General features: G+C 41.2%; 1 protein-coding gene across 1 annotated transcript in view; it reads left to right on the top strand.

The window, feature by feature from the left end:
• Positions 1 to 3,875: 3,875 nt before the first annotated feature.
• The window catches only part of RAD23B (RAD23 homolog B, nucleotide excision repair protein), a gene marked incomplete at both ends in the record, with an annotated part of 38,854 nt that continues 21,969 nt past the window's right edge, over positions 3,876 to 20,760 (top strand). The window contains 2 exons of the mRNA XM_084238597.1: positions 3,876 to 3,941; positions 19,762 to 19,843. Of these exons, the coding sequence (XP_084094723.1) occupies positions 3,876 to 3,941; positions 19,762 to 19,843 (148 nt within the window). The remainder of the gene's footprint in view (positions 3,942 to 19,761; positions 19,844 to 20,760) is intronic.

Consider the following 20,760-nt stretch of genomic DNA (forward strand, 5'->3'; position numbering starts at 1 on the left):
AGAATACTACAGGGCACTGTGTCCCCAATAGGAAGACTAGTTGTATCTAGGAAGCAAGATGGGGAAGAAGTCCTGCTTACCACTCCCCTTGCTAACTTTCTGTTCCCATGACTCTGAATCCTGAGGGTTGGAAGTCCAGGTCATGGGGCGGGGGGGAGGGAGGTATTTTGCTAGTGGGCATAGCAATGGCCCCATTGAAGTACAAACCATTATTTAGATTAATGGACCCATAAAGAGGGGTACTGGATTCTTATGAGGAAGAGGAGGTGGAACTACTGTTACACATTAGGGACAAGAAGAAATATATGTAGAATTGATGTGGATGCCTCTTGCCACACCCAAGGTCTACCCTATGGAGCCTTGCTAAAAAGTGCTCTCATTTCAGTGACCTTTGTAGTGAGAGTGGAGTTGCTATCATGGTGTCATGTGAACCTTGGGACTCTGGACTTAGGCAGCCCCATCTTAAAAGGAAACAGACAACAGCACCATTATGCCATGTGTGGGTATGTTTGGTATACAGTTTTTCTAGAAATTAAAAGAAAACATAACAAAACCAACTTTTTATCTTAACACTATACTTTAGGAAATGTTACTGGATAAATATTTCAATTGAAAAACTACTGTTGTTGCAATTATTCATGGAAATATACTTGTATATATCTTTAAAATTTCCAAAGACACTCAAAACAATGGTTATTTTTATTTTCAATTAATCCTTTTCTAGACTATTTAACTTTTTTTTACCATTAGTAAAAGATTTAAAAAAAAATAGTAATACGTGGAGAGACATCTCTCACTCCCTTTTTTCTGCAGATAACAGTGGTAAGGCAGGAAACGTTTTAATATTATAACTCTGTATAGCATAGTCCAGTTCTTAAAATGTTTTCACACAACTGTAGTCAGTGTTAACTAAAGCGACTTAGTTTACTCAACTGTATATTGAACATCCACATTTCTAGACTCTGGAGATTCCATTGTGGACAAGACTGACACAATACCCAGTGTCATGGATCTTACAATTGAGTTGGGTTCAGTCAACACAGGTGACTGAGCATCTCCTGTGTTCTAAGAACAGTTTCAGGTGTTGGGGAAAGAGCTGTGAATAAGGGGATGAATTTCTCCCCAAAAAGCAGACATGGGGAGTGAGTAGTAATGTGAGACAGAGAATAAACAAATTAAAATAATAATTTAATGATTTCAAGCAGATTTATGAAATTATTTATTTTTAAAAGATTTATTTATTTATGCATACAAGAACTGGGGTACAGGCCAGAGGTGGGGGGGGGGTTGAGAGGATTCACCAGAGACAGAGTGGGGAGCAGAACAGGCAGATCCACTGAAATACACTGCTAAGGGGAGCAGTGAGCGAGACAGGAGAGGTCTGCTGCGCCATGTGAGTCAGCTCCCTGGCTGGGGATCCAACTCTTGATGCCGTGGCTGTGGACAGCTTCCCAGGTTGCGTCTTGATCCCTTGCGCCACCAGGAAGGCCCTCATGAAATAATTTAAACCAACATATAATGTTGTACCCATACTATAGTTTTGAGGAACTCAAATGAGGTTATCCATGTAGTGTCTAGAATAGTGCCTTGTCTAGAGAAAAGGGTTAATATATTTAGAAGTCTTCTCCAAGGAAGTAAAATTTGACTGGCTTGGAACCTGATGATGAAAAGGAGTACAATTTAAAGATCTGGAAAGACAGCCTTTCAAATGAAAGTAAACTCAAAGGCCCTGAGACTAGAACCAGTTTAGCCAGTTGGAGGGGTGAGAGAAAGGTGGTGCAGAGGAATGACCGAGATTACGAGGGAGTAAGAGGGAAAGCCATGAGGCCAGAGAATTTGGCAGAAGTCAGAGCCTGTGAATTCTCCAAAGCCAGGCAAAGAATTTATTTTATTCCAAAATGTATGTAATTAAGTATTAAGAGTAGATGTGATTTATGGTTGAAAAAGAACACTGACAGCTGGAGAGTAAGAGTGTAAGTAGACAGACCAGTGGGAGGCAAGAGAAGGATAATGATGGATTAGCCTAGAAATGCAGAAGTAGAAATGGAAACGGCTTGGGTTATGGTTTGGAGAATAAAGGTGACAGGAACTGATAACGAATTAGATGTGGTAGCTGTAGGGGAGGAAAGGAAGAAAGAGGTTCATCTGCAATGACTAGATATTCGGTCTGAGCAGCTGCGTAGATGGTGGTGCCCTGAACTAAAATGGGGGAAAGCTGGGAGAAGAGCAGGTTTCTGCGGTCCGGGGATGGGGGCGAGAGGAAAATCAATGGTTCTGTTTGACCTTGTTAAGTTTCAGAGGCTGATTACATTTCAAGCGAAAATACTGCTTATGCAATTGGCTAAGTCTGGCTTTGGCTATGGGGACAGGTCCAGGCTGGAGTTATTTCAAAACAAAGGAGGGGATGAGATCACATGGTGACTAACAGTGGAAATACAGGAAGACAGGGTGCAGAGGGTTAGGTACTGAGTGACAATACGGGGAAATAGGTGCTGGGAAAGGGAAATACCACTTTAGTGGAGAGGGAGGGCGCTCAGCAAGTTCTATGCAATTGTATCTGAGCTCCTAGAATCCACCCTAAACGAAGGCGTGACCTTGTTATCAACGAGGAAGCTGGCCAGGGATGTCCTTAGCAACCTGTAACTTTGCTTAACATGGGAACCACTTCAAGTCATTTGTACCGCAAGGTACCCTAAGACACAGAACAGCCGAGCACCTAGGCGGCCTCTGAGTAAAGCTTTGCACGAGGCGAGACAGCGGGCCCCGCGGGCAAGTCGGGAGAGAAGCCTTGGGAGCAGGAGAGCAAAAGCAGAGGCAGGTCCTCAGGCAGGCACATGTGTCTGGCCTCAACGACGGCACCAAAGACAAGCCGAGAGCGCTGCAGCGAGAGGCAGGGGCTACAAAGCCCGTCCTAAGAACTTCCACGTCTCCGAAAGTGAATAAAAATGAGCGGAGTAATCGCAAGGCAGAGAAGTGATAGAACCTGACCCCCTAAATTGCTCCAAGGCTCACCCAGGGAGCCCAGCGCTGGAGCCTGTGCGCTCAGGACTCCAGGCTCAGCCGACACCACAAAGGCGCGGCCCCACAGCGCGCGCCGGCCCGCCCGGCGGGCACCGCCTCCCTTTCTCCTAAACCCCGCCCCGACCTGCCGCCCCCCAGCACCCGCGCTCCCAGGCTCTGCAGCCCCTGAGGCGCTCCACGTAGCGCTACCCGGGTGACGGATTGCGCAGCCCCGGCAGCTGGGCGGAGCATGGACGTCGGCCGAACGGCCGCCGGCGGGAGAACACCCGGGGCTGCAGACGCAACGAGGAAGCCCCGAGAGCTCCCGCGACGCCCCCGCACTGCGCCTGCGCACGCCGCATCCAGGCCGCCGGCGTTCCAGAGCCGCAGTCAGCCCGGCCCCAATTCCGGGGCGGAGTTCCCGACCGCGCCTGCGCACTGTCCCACCGCACCCTACGCCTGCGCGCTCGGCCGGCCCGGCTCCATCCTTCAGGTTTCTCGGGTGGGGGAGGGGGCGCGTCTCGGCGAGTCACGATGATGGCGGCCACCAGCCTGTGGTGAGCTAGCGGATTTTCTGCTGGTTTCGCAGTACGCCGCGCGCCTTCTGCAGACTCTGGCCGGCGCCGGGCGCGCGAGGAAGCACGGCGGCCGGGGCTCGCGGGGAAGGCCGCAGTCGCGGAGGCAGCGGCGCGGGCCGGGGCCAGGGCTGGGGGCGAGGCCGTTCCGCGGGGCGAATGTGACGCGCCCCCACCCCCACCGCCTTCCTCCAGAGAGCGCGAGGCGCGCGGGCGACCCCGGGGCCCCGCCAGGCCACAGACCCCGCCCAGCGGCCAGCACCCGGAGCAGGCCCGACTGCGGAGCTGCGCGGCGGCACCATGCAGGTCACCCTGAAGACCCTCCAGCAGCAGACCTTCAAGATCGACATCGACCCGGAGGAGACGGTGCGAGCGGCGGGGGGCGCGGGGCCCCGCTGGGGCGAGGGCGGCCGCGCGCGAGGGGCCCGCGGGGCCTGGGCTGGGGGTGGCGCGGCGGGGCCTCAGCCTCGAGGCGGGCCTGGCGGCGCCGGAGCTGAGAGCCCCGGGCGCACCGAGAGGATGCGGCGAGCGCGGGGCTGGGGCCTGGGGCGCTGGGTGAGGCCTGAGGACTTGGGGCGCGGGTAGGGCCTGGGGGCCCGGGGGCCCGGCGGCGTGCTGTCGCCCCTGCCCTGGGGAGTTGGCCGCGGGCTTTGTGGCCGGAGAAGGAGGAAGCGGTAGCTGGTCGCCGGCCGGCCGTCCTGGGCAGATGGTGTGGCGCTTAACGCCCGCGGGGCTCGGGGGGCCTAGGCCTGGGATCTCTCGGTGGCGGGGCCGGAGGGGGAGGGGAGATCCGGACTGCCTCGGCCGTGGAGCCGGCCTCTGCGGGGTCGTGCACGGCTCGGGGGTGATATGTAGGCATCGCCGCTTGCGTGGACCAGTGGCCCAGTCCTTGCGTGGACTGGTCAGGCGCTGAGGTCTAGTAGGTGGTAACCGGCGATAATGAACCTTAAAAGAAAGTATCGGGCTCCGTCTACGAAGAGTGAGTGGTTGAGAGTTGGTAGAAACGAATTCTTTGCCTCCTTCCCCCCTCCCCCAGAAATGCTAACCCTTTTATTTGCACAAATCTTGAATATTCAGTTGCAGTCTTCTCGCCATCGAACCCACACCCCTGTATAGATGGCATCTTGAGGCCTCGTTGGTGGTGAAGATTTTTGGGTCAACAGCCTTTCGAATTCAGGCTGAAACTACTCCAGATGAGCGGATGCTCTGTTGGAAGTCTTGTAATGGTCGGAGTTGGAGTTCTGCATCTTCCCCGCCCCCCAACCCCCAAGTGATAGTTTTTCCAGGGAGAAAAAATAAAAACGTTGAATCTTTTCTGCAGTTAAATCCTTGAACACTTCAAAAGTCCACGTGGTAAATTCTCATGCCATCGTCTGTATTTGTGACTGCAAAAAGAGCCACTATGTTGAAATCATTACAACTTTATGCCAAGAATCTGAAAAATGCCTTGAGTGTAAATTTAGTGCTTATGTTCTGAAACGGTGGTTCTATACACTTTAAGATCGTGTTAGCGCTGAATTAAAACCAGAAACTTTCTGCCCGTCCGTATTTTAAAAAATTGTTGATTCCTTTTTGGTGGTGACGGGGGCCGTAGACCCCAGTCCATTTGTTCTCTGTAATTTGTTTACTGTGTTTTTGGACAAATTAAATTCTTAGTTCCATCCCCTACTCGATGGGAACAATACCCTCCTTGCAGAGATGTGAGGATTAAATGGTATTTGAATAGGTGGTCGATAAATGGAGTCAATTATTAATCAGAGGATACCTTTGATTGAGGTTATGATGTTGTATACCTATTCTTAAGTTTTCGTCATCTTTAATTCTTTAACAGACAGATTCTCCCAACCCTTTTGGAATTGTAGCACAAAATGGTTTGAATTCAAAATACTTACTGTGGGTATAGTCTGTTGTGTGATGAATTCGTCAAGGTGCAGAAAATAGCGTTTATATTTGAGAAACTTCAATATACTCACAAGTAATTGGCAACACCCTGTGTTCTATTATTAATGGAAAACATTCTTGAAAATTACTGTTTAGTGTGTACATATGAGTGAAAGAATAAAAGTTAAAATGCCACTAATATTTTCAGACAAAACTTTACATAAAGTGTCTCTCTGACTTTGGTTTCTGTGGTTATAAATGTTGGTGCTGCAAAAACTTTACAAACTTAGGATATTCAAAATTAATTCCAGGACTGTTGAAACCTAAAGGAGTTTTTTGTAAGTAGCTGCAGATGTTGAAGTTATGTTGTGACTTTCCATAGGCTTCACTGAAATGTATATATTAAGATTTGTGCAGTTCTTTAAGCATCTTATGTATACATATGTTGGAGCCAGTATTATGTTTTTATCGACTCCTACCTGTATTTGCTGTTTTCCAGTTTATTTCCAAGGGAATGTATTAAGTTATATGAGTTATAAATATACTTCTACAGTATATTTTCTGAAGGTGCATTGTTACAGACTAACTTCAACTTTTTTTGTTGCTATTTATATAAACATAACTTTGTTGCTATTTGTATAAATATAGCAATTAACGTTGTTAGTCTAGGGCAAGAAAAGAAAACATTCTGACTTATGGAACTGTTTACATTAAAAAGATTTGTAGATTTTCACCATATTAGCTTTAAATTTCGGAACTTTTTTCAAGATAGAACAATTTTAATTCTACCTTTCAAGTGGTTTTTAAATTAACATTTTGGCACAGTACTTGAAGGTAGAATTGCAGTCAGAAACAATGAAAATTATATTAATATAGGGAGATTCTAAGTATCCTCTTTCTAATTTGCTGTGAAATCTGGGTAGCCAGGAATATTAGATCTAAAATGAAGGAAAATAGGATTTTAGTGAGACTTAAAGGAAAACCCCATAAAATGGACCAACTTTGGACTCTGAGGTCTCAACTTGGGCTGCTCACAAATTTGTCCTTGTAAGAGTTTTACCTAGAAGGAACTAAGGAAATGTAGTAACTTAAGGTGGCCACTGTACAAACTGACTTGTGAGCTTGAAATCATCAGGAGCAGAAATGGGTGAAAGAAAGAACTGAGAAAAGGAATCAGGAGAGTGAATCATTTGTTGAACAAGTAAATGTTTAGTCAGCTTTGTTGGGATGGGAGTACAGGGACATACACTTACTCTGGATCTTCTGGGAGTCTTACTGACCTCATTGGAGCTCAGTGACTATAGATAGAATAGGGATTGTACTAACTGGAAAAGGCAAGAGGATTTGTTTTTAAGGTATTTGCATTTGCTCTAGTTTTTGAATGCTGTAAGTTCGTCCCTCATCTCACCCTTCTTTAGTGAAACTTTAAACATTTATTAGACATTTGTATTGTTTACTGGACCACTAACCATGCACTACATTTAGTGTTAGCTATTATAAAGATAGGTTTTTTTTTAATTAATAGTATTACATCACTTATAAAAATGCAAACAATATCAAAACAAAATGAGAAGGTGTAATGTTTGGGATGGGAAGACTAAAAGAATGTTCTTGTGTTCTGTTTTGAATAGATGATTTACTGTAAAACATTAGAAATTGATATGGATAATAAAGTATTTTGAGATATCTAATAGACTTATTCATTTAAAAATGTTTATAATTCTGGTTTTGATAGTATGGTGGTCATTTAAAGGGAAATGGAATGTGCATAGTTTTTAAGTTCAGATCCATAGTCACTTAGTTTTTTGTTTTGGTAATTAGCCCATTAATAATTAAGAACAGGTGAATTAAAGGACAAAAATTAAGGTAATTGTAATACAGTGCAGATTTTATTGTTCACTGAAAATGATGAGAAAAGAGTATATGGTATACAGATTTAATCCTTCAGTCTACAAGCTCTTGCCACAAGTGATTTGAATGACTGAAGAGGAAACAAAAACACACAACAGATACTACTATCAAAGTTTGAGTCATAATGGCAACTGCTAGTGATGGAACCTGTTGAAAAAAGGTTCTCTCCCCTTCTCGCCTGTGACATCCACAGTAAAGCAGCTTTCTTTTGTGAATGACTGACAAAAAACCACCAGTAAGTTTTAGATGAGATTTGAAATGCACAAGTTGAAATAAGATTACTATATGTGACATCAAAGCTGTGTGTAAACATTGGAGATTTTTGAAAAAGAATCCCAGAGCTACAGTAGTTTTATTTACTGTAAACATTATATTTAATATACTGTATAATCTGCAAAGAATTCCTCAATTTGTGGTTTATGTAATATTGGCAATTGTGCTATAAACTAAGTTGTTCTAGCATTTGCTTTGCATACAATATTTGCTAGCTGTCATTTATGAGTGAATTGTGCCTTTTGTGGTTTATGTATTTTAATACAGCCATGCTGAAGATTGTACCTTATTTATAGAAGTTTCCTAGATTATTAAAACATTAAGTAGTTGATATTAAAATGCTATATCACAGAAGTGAAATGAAGGTTTCTTAGCATAATGGTAGGAAGTACCTGGGATATCTGGTATGTTTTCTCTCTGTATCTGACAAACAGTAGGCATTTAATAAAGATCTTTTGAATTAATTATTTTGATGAACTATCAAATCAGTAATCCCTCAGTTTTGCATGTTGATTTATTAATTTTTTTTGAGTACTTAACTAAGTGACAGCTCTTGCTGTTATGGTACATATATTCTAGTAAAATCAGTCAATGAAAAATATTTTTAAAACCACATAATAGTAAGTGATACATACAGAATTGTAATAAGGTGAGGTAATGGGATAGTGCATGAGTGGGTGGCTGCTTTTAAATTGACTGGTCACAGAAGACTTTTCTGAATCAGCTGTCATTTAAACTAAATCTGAATAATAGTAAGCATTTTGAGATGAGATTTTTTTTCTGTAGGGAAAGATCTTAAAGAATGTGTTTGGAGAATCAAAAAAAAAAAAGACCTGTCTTGCTGATCCTAGTAGGTTGAGGGGTAGAAGGTCTAAGAGGTTTGAGAATTAAAAGCAAGAGGCCAGAGTTTATAAGACTTTAAAGTAAACTGGGGTTTTTCAAGGTAAAATAGGGTGCCATTGGGTGCTTTTAGGCAGGAGAGAAAGATTATTTCTTTTATAACTTAAAAGGTCAGTTGTCTGGGACCTCCCTAGTGGCACAGCAGGTTGAACGCAGTGCTGTGAAGCTGTCCGTAGCCTCTGCAGAGAGGGTTCGATTCCCGGCCAGCCAGGGGGAAACCCACATGGTGTGGCAGACCTCTCCTGTCTCGCCTGCTGCTCCCCTCAGCAGTGTATTTCAATACGTCTGCCTTTTCTGCTCCCCACTCTGTCTCCGGTGAATTCTCTTGCCCTCCCGTGCTTCTAGCCTGTACCCCAGCTCTTGTATGTATGTATGTATGTATGTATGTATGTATGTATGTATGTATGTTTAAATAAATAAATAAATACATCTTTTAAAAAAGAAAGTCACTTGCTTAGTACAAAATGGATGGTAGAAAGATGAGCAAGAGTGAATGCAGGAAGACCAGTTAGGAGACTTGTACAGTAATCTTAACCAGTTGAGACTTTGACCAGAGAAATAGGAGTGGAGAATATATGTGAAATGGGTAGATTTGAAGTGGTACACTTGGGATATGATTGAGAGTTGTAGAGTTGAGAGCATTTTTTTGATTGGTTGGAATGGGGAAAATTGAGAAATCAGTATTAAACCTAGAATTTGGTTGTATAAATTGTGTGAATTTTTGTATTTTTTCCCTAGACATGGAGGTCTGGGAGAGAAGCTGCTTTGGGGGTTGGAGTGGTAATGTAAGACAAACCAAGATACCTGTTAACATTCAAGTGGAGATGATGAAAATAATTGTTTTGAATCTCAATTCCAGAGAGAAGTTTGGAGATAGAGGTAGGAAAGTAGTCAAATAGTATATATGCTTGACTTCAGCATATATATGAGCATGAGACTGAATGAGACCATCTAGCAGTCTTTTTCAATGCTCATTCTTTGAAAAACCTAAGCCCTGATGCCTAAATTGTCTGTTGTATGTGATTAACTAGAGTTGAGGAAACTTTGTGAAAAGTTGCTACAACCTAGGACTCAGTCCTGGGCAGCTCTAACCTTGAATTGTTAGATTGAAATGGTGAAAATGTCAGTCAAGGAGCAACTTTTTAGGTAGGAAGAATCCAAGAGAAGAAAATTTTCAGGGAGGAGGAATGAATGGAAGAAGAGGAAGTAGAGATAGTAACATGGACTTATATTGTTAAATCTCTTCTTTTTAAATCTCTCCATTGTTAAATCTCCTTTTTCCTGATATAGTAGCGGTTAGCTGTTTAGGTTAAAAATGTGAAAATGGTCAGTGATTCTGAGCTTCCCAGAATGTGATTGATTTGCATTAAAAATCAGTCCAGAATTGTGAAAAAATGTGTGTAATAAGTGCATGTTTTGTAATGAAAACCAACCTGAGTAATAACTCCCTGAGATCATACAGTCAGTGTCTTAGTACTTTCAATATTTGTGGAAGATATCTTGGTCATCTGTTTCTAAGTCTCTCATCCAGTAATCAATCTTTCTGCTTTACTGAAATTCAGACCCATGACTAGTAATTAGCTTTTATTAACTGTTGTTCAGATGCCCCAATAATCTGTCGTTAATATCCCACTTTACCTTGCCTCTGATTATAATTCGAATGAAATCTGTAATCCATTTGATCATCCATAGTTGCTTTTTTGTTTGTTTTGTTCTGATGCATACTGGCCCTACCCTCACCTTATCACTTCCACCCTTGCCCAGCTAAAATAGGATCAGCGATCATAATCTGCTCCATTGCAACGAGTTAGTTTAGGCTTACTTGAGCCAGGCTGCCTGAGTTTTAATCTTGGCTGTTTTACTTGCTATATTACCTGCTTGTGTACCTGTTTCCCTTGTAAAGTGGGGATACTGCCACTGGAAGTACTAACCTGATAGCATTGAATTTGAGGGTATATAAATATGAGGTATTACATAAAGAGAACCATGACATTATTTGGCAGCATGATGTTACCACTCCATCATTCTTGTTTGGGAAACCTCAAATGTGATGTAATTCAACTATGTATTTGCACCTGTGCAGCTAGGAAACATACCTGTCTCGTGTAAATTTGTGAACATTAGCCTCAGTGAGACACTTATATAGCCTGACCATCATACACTTCACTACTTCTTTTATTCTCCCACTGCCATATGCAGATTTCATATCTCCTTATTTTCGATTTATCACCCTAGATTTTAGATTGAGAATATAGAAACTGTTGGAACAGAACTTTCACAAGTTAGCAGAACTACCTGCTAGCTCCTTTTATTGAAGATGGCTATTGTAGATGGTGTTAAGCCTAGCCCTCTACTTTTCCCTCATATCCCATACCCTGTCCCTGTGTTGTGCGTCTCTCCACTACTTGTCTTTTTCTCTTCTACATCAATTTCTCCATTTCCAGGGTTTACACACTTTTACCTTCTTAATAGAATCCTCATTTGTCTCCACTTTCCATTTTGGCCACTGCATCATTTTTCTGTTCCTCATGGCAAAACTTAACAGTAGCTTTTTGATTTTGTTTATTTTTCCTCTCTCTTTTTCAAATACATCATAGAATTTCTAAATTAGGGGAGTGTTCTCTTACTTCGTACTTGTCCTTTTTTTTTTTTTTAAAGATTTATTTATACAAGAACGGGGGTACAATCAGAGGCTCAGGAGAGTGAGAGAATTCACCAGACAAAGAGTGGGAGCAGGAGAGGTCAGCTGCGCCATGTGGGAATCTTCTTGGCCGGCCGGGAATCGAACCCACGCTGCAGAGGCTGCAGGCAGCTTCATAGAGCAGCGCTCAACTTGCTGCGGGCCACTTGGGAGGCCCACTTGTCCTGTCTTGAACACAATGTAACCCTGTCTATCTTAGCAATAGAGCAGCTACAAATGACTAATAAATGAACAGGTCCTAGATACCTAAACAGGTAGATAAAAATTTTCATTCTCCTCCTTTTCTCCACTCACTTGTTAAAGTAAGTGACCTTTTTTTTGTTGTGCACTAGAACACTCCATTCCTCTGCCTATATTAAAACTTCTTAAAAGTTGTAGGTATCTTTAGAATCCCTGCTTTTCTGTATACTTAATCTTCAAAATCTCTCAGTTTTGATGAAATCATACCATTAAGAATATATTTTATAATAGAATACATTATAGGTTGACTTAGAAGCCTAAATACCATGGTTTCTCTGGGGAAAAAATAGTTTCGGATTTCAAATTATATATAAAATAATAACCTTTGGATCATGAACACAATTTGAGGATTGATTGCTTTTGTTTACTGTCTATTCACACATTATTTATGCTTCACTTTCAGTTATTGTTTTAATAAAAACTTATACTACATTGTTTATTTTTTTAATAATAAATTTTATTTTTATATTCCCCATACAATTGCAACCCCCTTAGCTTATACTGCGTTGTTTAATTCCTTGGGTCCAGTGGAGAGATTTTCCTATTGCATTGAAGTCTATTAATATTTTTATTTTTTAAATATTTTTATGCATGCAAGAGGTGGGGTACAGGCCAGAGATGTAGGTGGTGAGAGGATTCACCAGAGACAGAGTGGGGAACAGAACAGGCAGATTGACTGAAATACACTGCTGAGGAGAGCAGCAGGCGAGGCAGGAGAGGTCTGCCTTGCCGTGTGGGGTTCTCCCTGACTGGGTGGGGATCGAACTCGTGCTGCAGAGGCTGCGGATTGCCTCAGTGCAGTGCTTAATCCCCTGCGCCACCAGGGAGGCCTTACTGATATTTTTATAATCAACTTTATTTTCAGAATTAGTGGGGATTTATTTGGAGGAAAGAAATTCAGAAATACTCTTTAGTGCCTGTGTCAGTTTCTCACATGGAATTACTACCTAAAGAACCAAAAAGGGAAAAGTTTTGCCTATAGTGAAAATGATAAGATCCTTTTATAAGCCTGTTTGACTTGGGAATCTCTCTCCTTTGCTAATGGTTAGTTGTCAGATTTAGTTGCTCTTATTTTTTAATCTGCTGAACTATTAGAACTACTGGTAGTATTACCATCTAGTAGTATTAGAACTACTGCCTTAGACTTTTTAAATAATGAAATCTCCCAAAATTGTACTGTTTTCTTGTGTAATAATAACAAGAAATGGTTTGGGAGGGGTACAGTATGATTTTTTTTTCTTTTAAACTTAAATCTTCCGTTAAATTGCTAAAATAATCTAGGTTCACTATAAAGTATAAAGTGAAGGTTTTAGACTCACTCATTTTTTTTAATATCTAAATGTATTACTTAAACATGAATACACTATGCTTTGTTTAAGCAACTGTCATTGTTTTTCTCTTAATGATGGTTGTTAATGTTTCATTCATTTTATGTGTATGCATTCAGTGAATACCTTGCATGTATAGTCATCTTTTTTTTTTTAAGTATTTTATTTTTATGCATTCAAGAGCTGGGGTACAGACCAGAGATGCGGGGGAGGGGTGGTGGTGAGAGGATTCACCAGAGACAGAGTGGGGAACAGAACAGGCAGATTTACTGAAAGACACTGCTGAGGGGAGCAGTGGGCGAGCCAGGAGAGGTCTGCCGCGCCATGTAGGTTGCTCCCTGGCTGGGGATCGAACTTGTGCTACAGTGGCTGCAGTTAGCTTCATGGGTTGCGTCTTAACCCCTTGCTCCACCAGGGAGGCCCCATCGTTCTTGTATTACATTAAATGGATGCGTGGACTGTTCATAAAGTAATTTTTTATCACCCTTCTACATTTCAAGGCTACCCATCACAAAGCTTGCAGGTTTTATTTCATAGTATGTAATTGTAATAAGGAAAATATACTTTAACATTGAGGAAACTGGATTAGCTCATGAATATCTTGTTGCTGATCTAATCAACAAGTGGTAGCTCTAGAAATCTTAAGCAAAAATGCCGTGTAAGAAAACTGACAGAGCATGGCCTCCCCAGTGGCCCAGCGGTTGAGCGCTGGGTTGTGATGCAGCCTCTGCAGCGCTGGTTCGATCCCGTCCCACATGGTGCGCAGACCTCTCCTGACGCCCGCTGCTCCCCTCCGCAGTGTGTTTCGTCGGTCTGTTCGTTCCGTTCCCGGCTCTGGCTCTGGTGAATTCTCTCACCTTCCCGCGCTTCTGACTGTACCCAGTGCTTGTATAAATAAATAAATAAATCTAAAAGGAAAAAAAAATAACACTTCTATTAAAAAAAAAGAAAAAAGAAAACTGACAGAGCAAACCAGCATACTGTTGTTGTGAGAATATAATTTATAATATCATTTTGCTTGACATTGGAAACATACAATCTAAATTTGAACAGAATTTACTTGGCCTGAACTAGGGTAGTCTTGTGGGAATAAAATAGTGTTCACTTTGGAAAATAGATGGTTAAGTTGGCATCACTGGATAAATGATTTGATGTGAGAAATAGGGAGAAGAGACAAGCCCCTCACAAGGGAATGGGATGAAAAAGAGTAACTGATCAACTTTTATGTTGGTACTTTTGAAAGAGTCCATGATATTGTCTTGCTTTTGGGGAAAAAGAATAAAAGGCTTGTCGACTATGTTTAATGTTAGCTATGGAGTATTTCTGTTCTTTCACTGCATAACTTCATGAGATAAGTGTGTAGCTGGAAGAAAAGTTTGATTTATTAACCTTGGATATGGTAGCCCGAGTTATTTACTGGACTGTAGTGTTTTGTCTAGATTAACTTGGTTGAAATGCCTTACTGGAACTGGGCATTGGTATCGGACAAGTCCCAGTTACGTGATTTATGAGCACATCCATTGCTGGCCATAAACTTGCCAAGGGAATGCATGTGTAGAATTGCTGCCTATTCTTTCTGTGCAGCATTTAGAAAGATAAGTTTTCTTTATAAACTGTTTTAGTTTGTGTTCAATATAATCAACTTAGGGAAGAATTAGACAAATTGGTCTAGAAGCCATCATTCAGCAAGCACGTTATGATTAAAATGCTTATGGGACATCCAGTGAAAGACCAGGTGGAGAGAGGGGTTTGCATAACTGAAGGTCAGGAGGCATGCAGATGACATCTGGAGTGTTATTAAAAGTAGGAATAGAGGCCTCCCTGGTGGCGCAACGGGTTGAGATGCAACCTATGAAGCTAACTGCAGCCACTGCAGCACAAGTTCAATCCACAGCCAAGGAGCTACCCACATGGTGCAGCAGACCTTTCCTGACTTGCCCACTGCTCCCCTCAGCAGTGTATTTCACTCAGTCTGCCTATTCTGCTCCCTACTTTGTCTCTGATGAATCCTCTCACCCCCCACACCTCTAGCCTGTACCCCAGTTCTTGTATGCATAACTAAATCTTTTATTTTTTTTTTAAAGTAAGAATAGATAAGATGGTTTATTCTGGAAGTTTATGGAGAAGAAAAGGTAGCCAGCCTTGGGCATAACCAGGAGTAACACTTCAAGGGCTGGCCACGGAATAAGATTTCAGAGAAAAGAGAAGGGAGGAAAACTAGAACAGTTTGGCATTGTGGACGCCAAAGGAAGACAGTGTACAAAAGAGAGACAGGACAGATAAAGAACTAAGAAGTATCTGATTATGAGTTTGCTAAATTCAGTGATATGGTGAGAACAGTCTCCATAGAATAGTGGGAGTAGGCACTACTGGAGAAACTAAGCAGCAAAATGAAAACAGAGTCCTTCTGTTCATCAGCACTATATTGTACTCTTGTATAAGTGAAGTGTTTGGTTAATTTTTTGAAAAATGCTTGAGACTACAGGGAAGAGAGTGTAGCAGAAGACAAGGGTTGTACGGGTTTTTTGCTTTTTGAAGGTCATAGAGTTGGCTCTGTTAAAGTGTGAATGGAAATAAACTGGTTTTGAGGGAGAAGTTGAAAATAAACCCGGAGTAAGGGTAGAAAACAATGAATCTATAATTGCAGACTATTGGAGAAAACTGCTAGGAGAACCAGAAAACAGTTGGAAAGAATTCAGTGTCTGTAGGTTGCAGAAAGTTTATGGTGAGTTCTTCTAATGTTGTATTTGTTTTGAAGTAGAAAATGGTCATCTTCAGGGGTGGGATGTGGGGTGTTGAGTATGAGACTTAGAGGAAAGTACAGGTTTAAAGTAACCTCTTGAAGAGTGGAGAAAAGGACTAACCAGGAAAAAGCATTTGTGGGTACCTTTTCTCCAATGGCATTTTAGAAGGCTGGATGTAAATATGGTCAGGAAGTTGGTTGGTTAATTAGTTGGAGGTGAGATTTGTCAGCTAATTGTGATAGGACAGTATGACACCACAGAGAAGCTGAAGTAATAAATTTTATGTTGAGTACTGATGGATAAATTCAATTTGAAATTTTGCCTGGCAGAAGCAACAGAAAGACAAGCAAGAATGTGATATTAGGAAGGGAAAGATAGAAGCAGTGACATTGGTGTCTGTTTTTAATAGAGCTGGCAGTTAAGATCAAAGTGAAAGTAGGAGATTCTGGGTAGGAAGTGTGTGTGTATCTGTGTATATATATACACACACAAGTTAAATTGAGAGAGATAATCACTTAAATCTGTCTGTTAAGCGTTGACTCATCCTGAGTTGTCTGTAAATGAGATTCCTGCTTGTTCCTTGTTTTCTGCTTCATTTTTTATGTTTGTTTTTTATTTCCATTTTTCACATATTTCTATGGTGCATTAATTTACTTGTTAAATATCTGTGTACCTTCCCAAGAACTGGATTCTCTCATAGAGATACATGGTCTGTAATTCATGTGTGCATTTTACCAAGCAATCACAGTTAAAAAATATTACATCCCATGGTCTCACTCATAGCAGGAATCTAGAAAACTTAAATAAGGGACCAGGAAAATGAATAACTATAAGAAAGTGAAAATCAAAATCAACAAAAATCTATGAACCAGAGACACTCTATGGGGGGTGAGGGGTGGGGAGGGGAGGGATTGGGGTCAAAATAAGGGGTTTGCAATTGTATGGGAATATAAAAGTAAAATTTATTTAAAAATAAATAAATAAAAACATTACATTCCTTCTCTCCCACAAACAAAAAAGCATGAAAGGAAATGTATCATGATAAAGTCTTTAGCCATACTCAGATACCACTCAGTTGACTTTGGGCAGATCATTTAGCAAAAAAGATAGTAATTTTCAGACTTTATTATTAAGAACCCCTTTACACTTAATTGAGGACTTGAGAACAACACTTAACTGTGGCTTGTATTTATTGATATTTACTGTATTAGAAATTAAAATAATTTCAATGTATATTTTAAAATAAGACATCTTTAGATGTTACAGTTAGTACATTTTTGTGTGAAAAATTATTTTCCAAAACAAAAAGCAGTGAGAGGACTGGCATTGTTTTGCAAATTATTTAATGTTCGGCTTAATAGAAGATAGGTGGATTCTCAGCTGCTCCTGCACTCATTTTTGTGATAACACAACATGCTTTGTACCTTCTGGAAAACTCAGCTGAATAATTGTGAGAAAATGAGAATGAATAAAGGCAAATAATGTCTTTTGACTTTGTAGACCACCTGATAAGTGTATTAATGAACCTTTAGGGATCCCTGGGATAATCTACGCTCCTTTGGCCTCCATTAGCAACATAGAAGTTCAGCTATATAGTCTTTAAAGGTTACTTTATCTCAGAATTTAGATAATAACTTTTATTTCTCAGTCCCATAAAATGCTAACTGAATGCACAGGTAAAAGCAAACCCGTCAACATAAATTTTTTTGAAGGAGGGGCAAAACCGAGTTATTTAAAAAGTTATGGACTCCTTGTGCTTTTTTATTCAAAACTACACCTCACATATGATTTACCACTTAATAGAAGAATAGTGTGTAGCTAGTTGTCATTGGAAACTGCAACTTTAAGCTAAAACTACATGTGAAAAAACCAGATCATCAGTCATTTTGTCTAATGTTTTCTCATCAATGTTAAGACCAAGTTATTTGAGGACTGGCTGTACTAATATGGATAGAGACATGGAATTTATATCCAGTTTACTGATGTTGAGTTCAGATTTTCAGGGTGCTTTTTAAAAATCATTACTTTTTTACCTTTGAAATTAAGAACAGAAGAAAATATAGTAGGTTGCAAGTCTTGAAACTATTGCCACTTTGGGAAACAAAATAGAGGTGATGCTCCTGATCCATATCAGAAAGATCAGTGTAGCAAGGGCGATTTGTATGGTAGTTGCACAATATTTTGAGTCAAAGAGCTGGTTTTGGGTGTCAGCTTCTATTTGGTTAGCAGTGTGATTTGGGGAGATGATTTAATGTCTCTGCTATTTCCTCAACTATAAAATTGAATGGATGGTATTCCTATTTGTCCCAGAGTTTTGAGTATTCTGTCACATGGAGTATGTTAATGAACTTTCTGAAGTTGTGTAAACATTACTTTATTACTTTCAAAGAATAGACCATTGCTTTTTATAAGAAAGAATGTTCCTTTTTTTTTTTTTTTTTAAGATTTATTTATTTATTTATACGAGCACTGGGTACAATCAGAAGCGCGGGAGGGTGAGAGAATTCACCAGAGCCAGAGGGGAGGGCCGAGCAGGCAGACTGACGAAGTACACTGCTGAGGGGAGCAGCGGGCAGCAGGGGAGGTCTGCGCCCCCCCCCCCCCCCCCGTGGGACCCTAGCTGGCGGCCGGGGATTGAACTGGCGCTGCGGAGGCTGTGGGCAGCTTTGCAACCCAGCACTCAACCATTGTGCCACCGGGGAGGCCCTCTGTCCCTTTTTATAAGACAGTTTTTCATATAATGTTTAAAACTAACAGCTTAGACATTAAAACAAGTATTCTGAGAAATTGAAGGATGTGGAATTTGTCCCCTTGATTCTTTTGTCTTTAAAAGTAATGAAACTAGGGCCTCCCTGTTGGCTCAAGGGGTTTTAAGTCTCAGAGCTGTGAAGCTGTCCTAAGGAGCTAACCCACATGGCAATGCACACCTCTCCAGTCTCACCAGCTGCTCCCCTCAGCAGTATATTTAAGTCGCTCTCCCTGTTCTGCTCCCCACTCTATCTCGTGAGTCCTCTAACCCCCCCTGCATTTCTGGCCTGCACTCCAGTTCTTGTATACATAAATAAATAATTTTAAAAAATACTGATAATCAGGTTCTACCCTCACAAATTATGTTTTAAATCAATCCTTCTAAAGCCCCTGTGGGTTATTATAATAAAATATTGCGCGCTTTTAAAGTGGTTCATTTGCCTTTTATTTTATTTTTTATTTTAAGATTTTTTTTTTTTTATACAAGAGCTGGGGTACAAGCCAGAGGCGCGGATGGGTGAGAGGATTCACCAGAGACAGATCAGGGAGCAGAACAGGCAGACGACAGAAGTACAGTGCTGAGGGGAGCAGTGGGCATGACAGGAGAGGTCTGCTGGGCCATGTGGGATTCTCGCCAGCTGGCTGGGACCGAACCGGCACTGCAGAGGCTGCAGACAGTTTCACAGCACGTAGCTCAACCTGCTGCACCACTGGGGAGGCCCTTCATTTGTCTTTTAACTTTCACATGTAACTACATTGAAGTTTTCACAGATTGTAGATGAGAGCTATTTCTTAGACCATTTAGTTTAGAGAGCTTTACCTTCTTACTCTATAGAAGATAAGCCAGATAAGCCCGTAAAGAATTAAAACTTTCATATCAAAACCTTTATTTAGGGCCTCCCCGGTGGTGCAGCGGTTGAGCGCTGGGTTGTGAAGCAGTCCGCGGCCTCTGTGGCGCCGGTTCGATCCCCAGCTGCTCCCCAGCCACCGGAGGAGGGTCCCACATGGCGCGCAGACGTCTCCTGCCGCCCGCTGCTCCCCTCAGCAGTGTACTTCGGTCCTTCTGCCTGCTCTGCTCCCCTCTCTGGCTCTGGTGAATTCTCTCGCTCTCCTACTCTTCTGACTGTACCCAGTGCTTGCATAAACAAACAAACAAACAAACAAATAAATAAATAAATCTTTTTAAAAATATATTAAAAAAAACCTTTACTTAAAATAGATTTATCAAGTCAATTGGTAACTTTTTAAAAATCTATATATGCATAATAGATGGTGAAACAGTTTATACCTGTTGTGTTTAATAATGTGGGTTACTAGGTCTTTTTGTATGAGGAAGATGATATTTTAAGTTTTGAGCAGCATAAATTAAAATACATGAAAATTTCATCTTGCATTATTTATTTGGGTTCCGGATTCCCACTTGTTTAGATTTTAACAAAAAATCTTTGTTTTTCCTATAGGTGAAAGCACTAAAAGAGAAGATTGAATCTGAAAAGGGGAAAGATGCCTTTCCTGTAGCAGGTCAAAAGTTAATTTATGCAGGTATGAATTAAATTTGAAATTAATGTGCCATTTTCTTACAGTGACATTCTTTTAGTTTGGGAAATTCTTGTGAATTGGAGTCTATATTAAGTGATTGTGTCAGAAACATGATTGTGCAGATCGAAGCAGGGGGAGAGCAATCATTTGAATGTGATACTGATGTTCAGTGTTTTCAAATTTGCTTTCTATGTATTTACATCCAATGATGTTAGTTTTGTCTTTTGCAAACAACATATAAAACTACCATTTGTATTTTTAATTAATCTGAACTTTATCTTTTGAATTGAAACTCTTTATACTCACTTAGGTTCATTAATGCACTTATTAATTATTCCTGTGAAATAATCATTTCAGTGAATCTGTTTTTTAAAATATCAAAATTGATGGGAGAACATAGAAAACCTTGTATGTTCAAAGAGCACTATAAATAAAGGGAGAAGAAAAGATTAATATTCGTATTATATAAAGCTTTTAAAAATACAAGGATAGAGGGCCTTCCCGGTGGCGCAGCCGTTGAGCGTTGGTTTGCGAAGCTGCCCGTGGCCTCTGCGGCGCCAGTTCGATCCCAGGCTGCTCCTCGGCCCCCGGAGGAGGGTCCCACATGGCGCGCAGACGTCTGCCGCCCGCTGCTCCCCTCAGCAGTGTACTTCAGTCCTTCTGCCTGCTCTGCTCCCTGCTCTGGCTCTGGTGAATTCTTTCACCCTCTCTGACTGTACCCAGTGAATGTATAAACAAAAAAACAAACAAATAAAAACGTGCCTCTATAAAACAAACAAACAAAGATAGAATGACCCAATTTAAAATAGTAGCAAGGGCTGTAAATAGAAAATGCAAATTTAACTAGCCTTTTAGTAGCCAGAAGGATAGACTTGATGTTCAGATTTTATGGAGAAAATTATTTTCTTTGTTCTTCAGAA

Source organism: Talpa europaea (genome assembly GCF_964194135.1).
Source record: "Talpa europaea genome assembly, chromosome: 7".
In the NCBI taxonomy this organism is placed as follows: domain Eukaryota; kingdom Metazoa; phylum Chordata; class Mammalia; order Eulipotyphla; family Talpidae; genus Talpa; species Talpa europaea.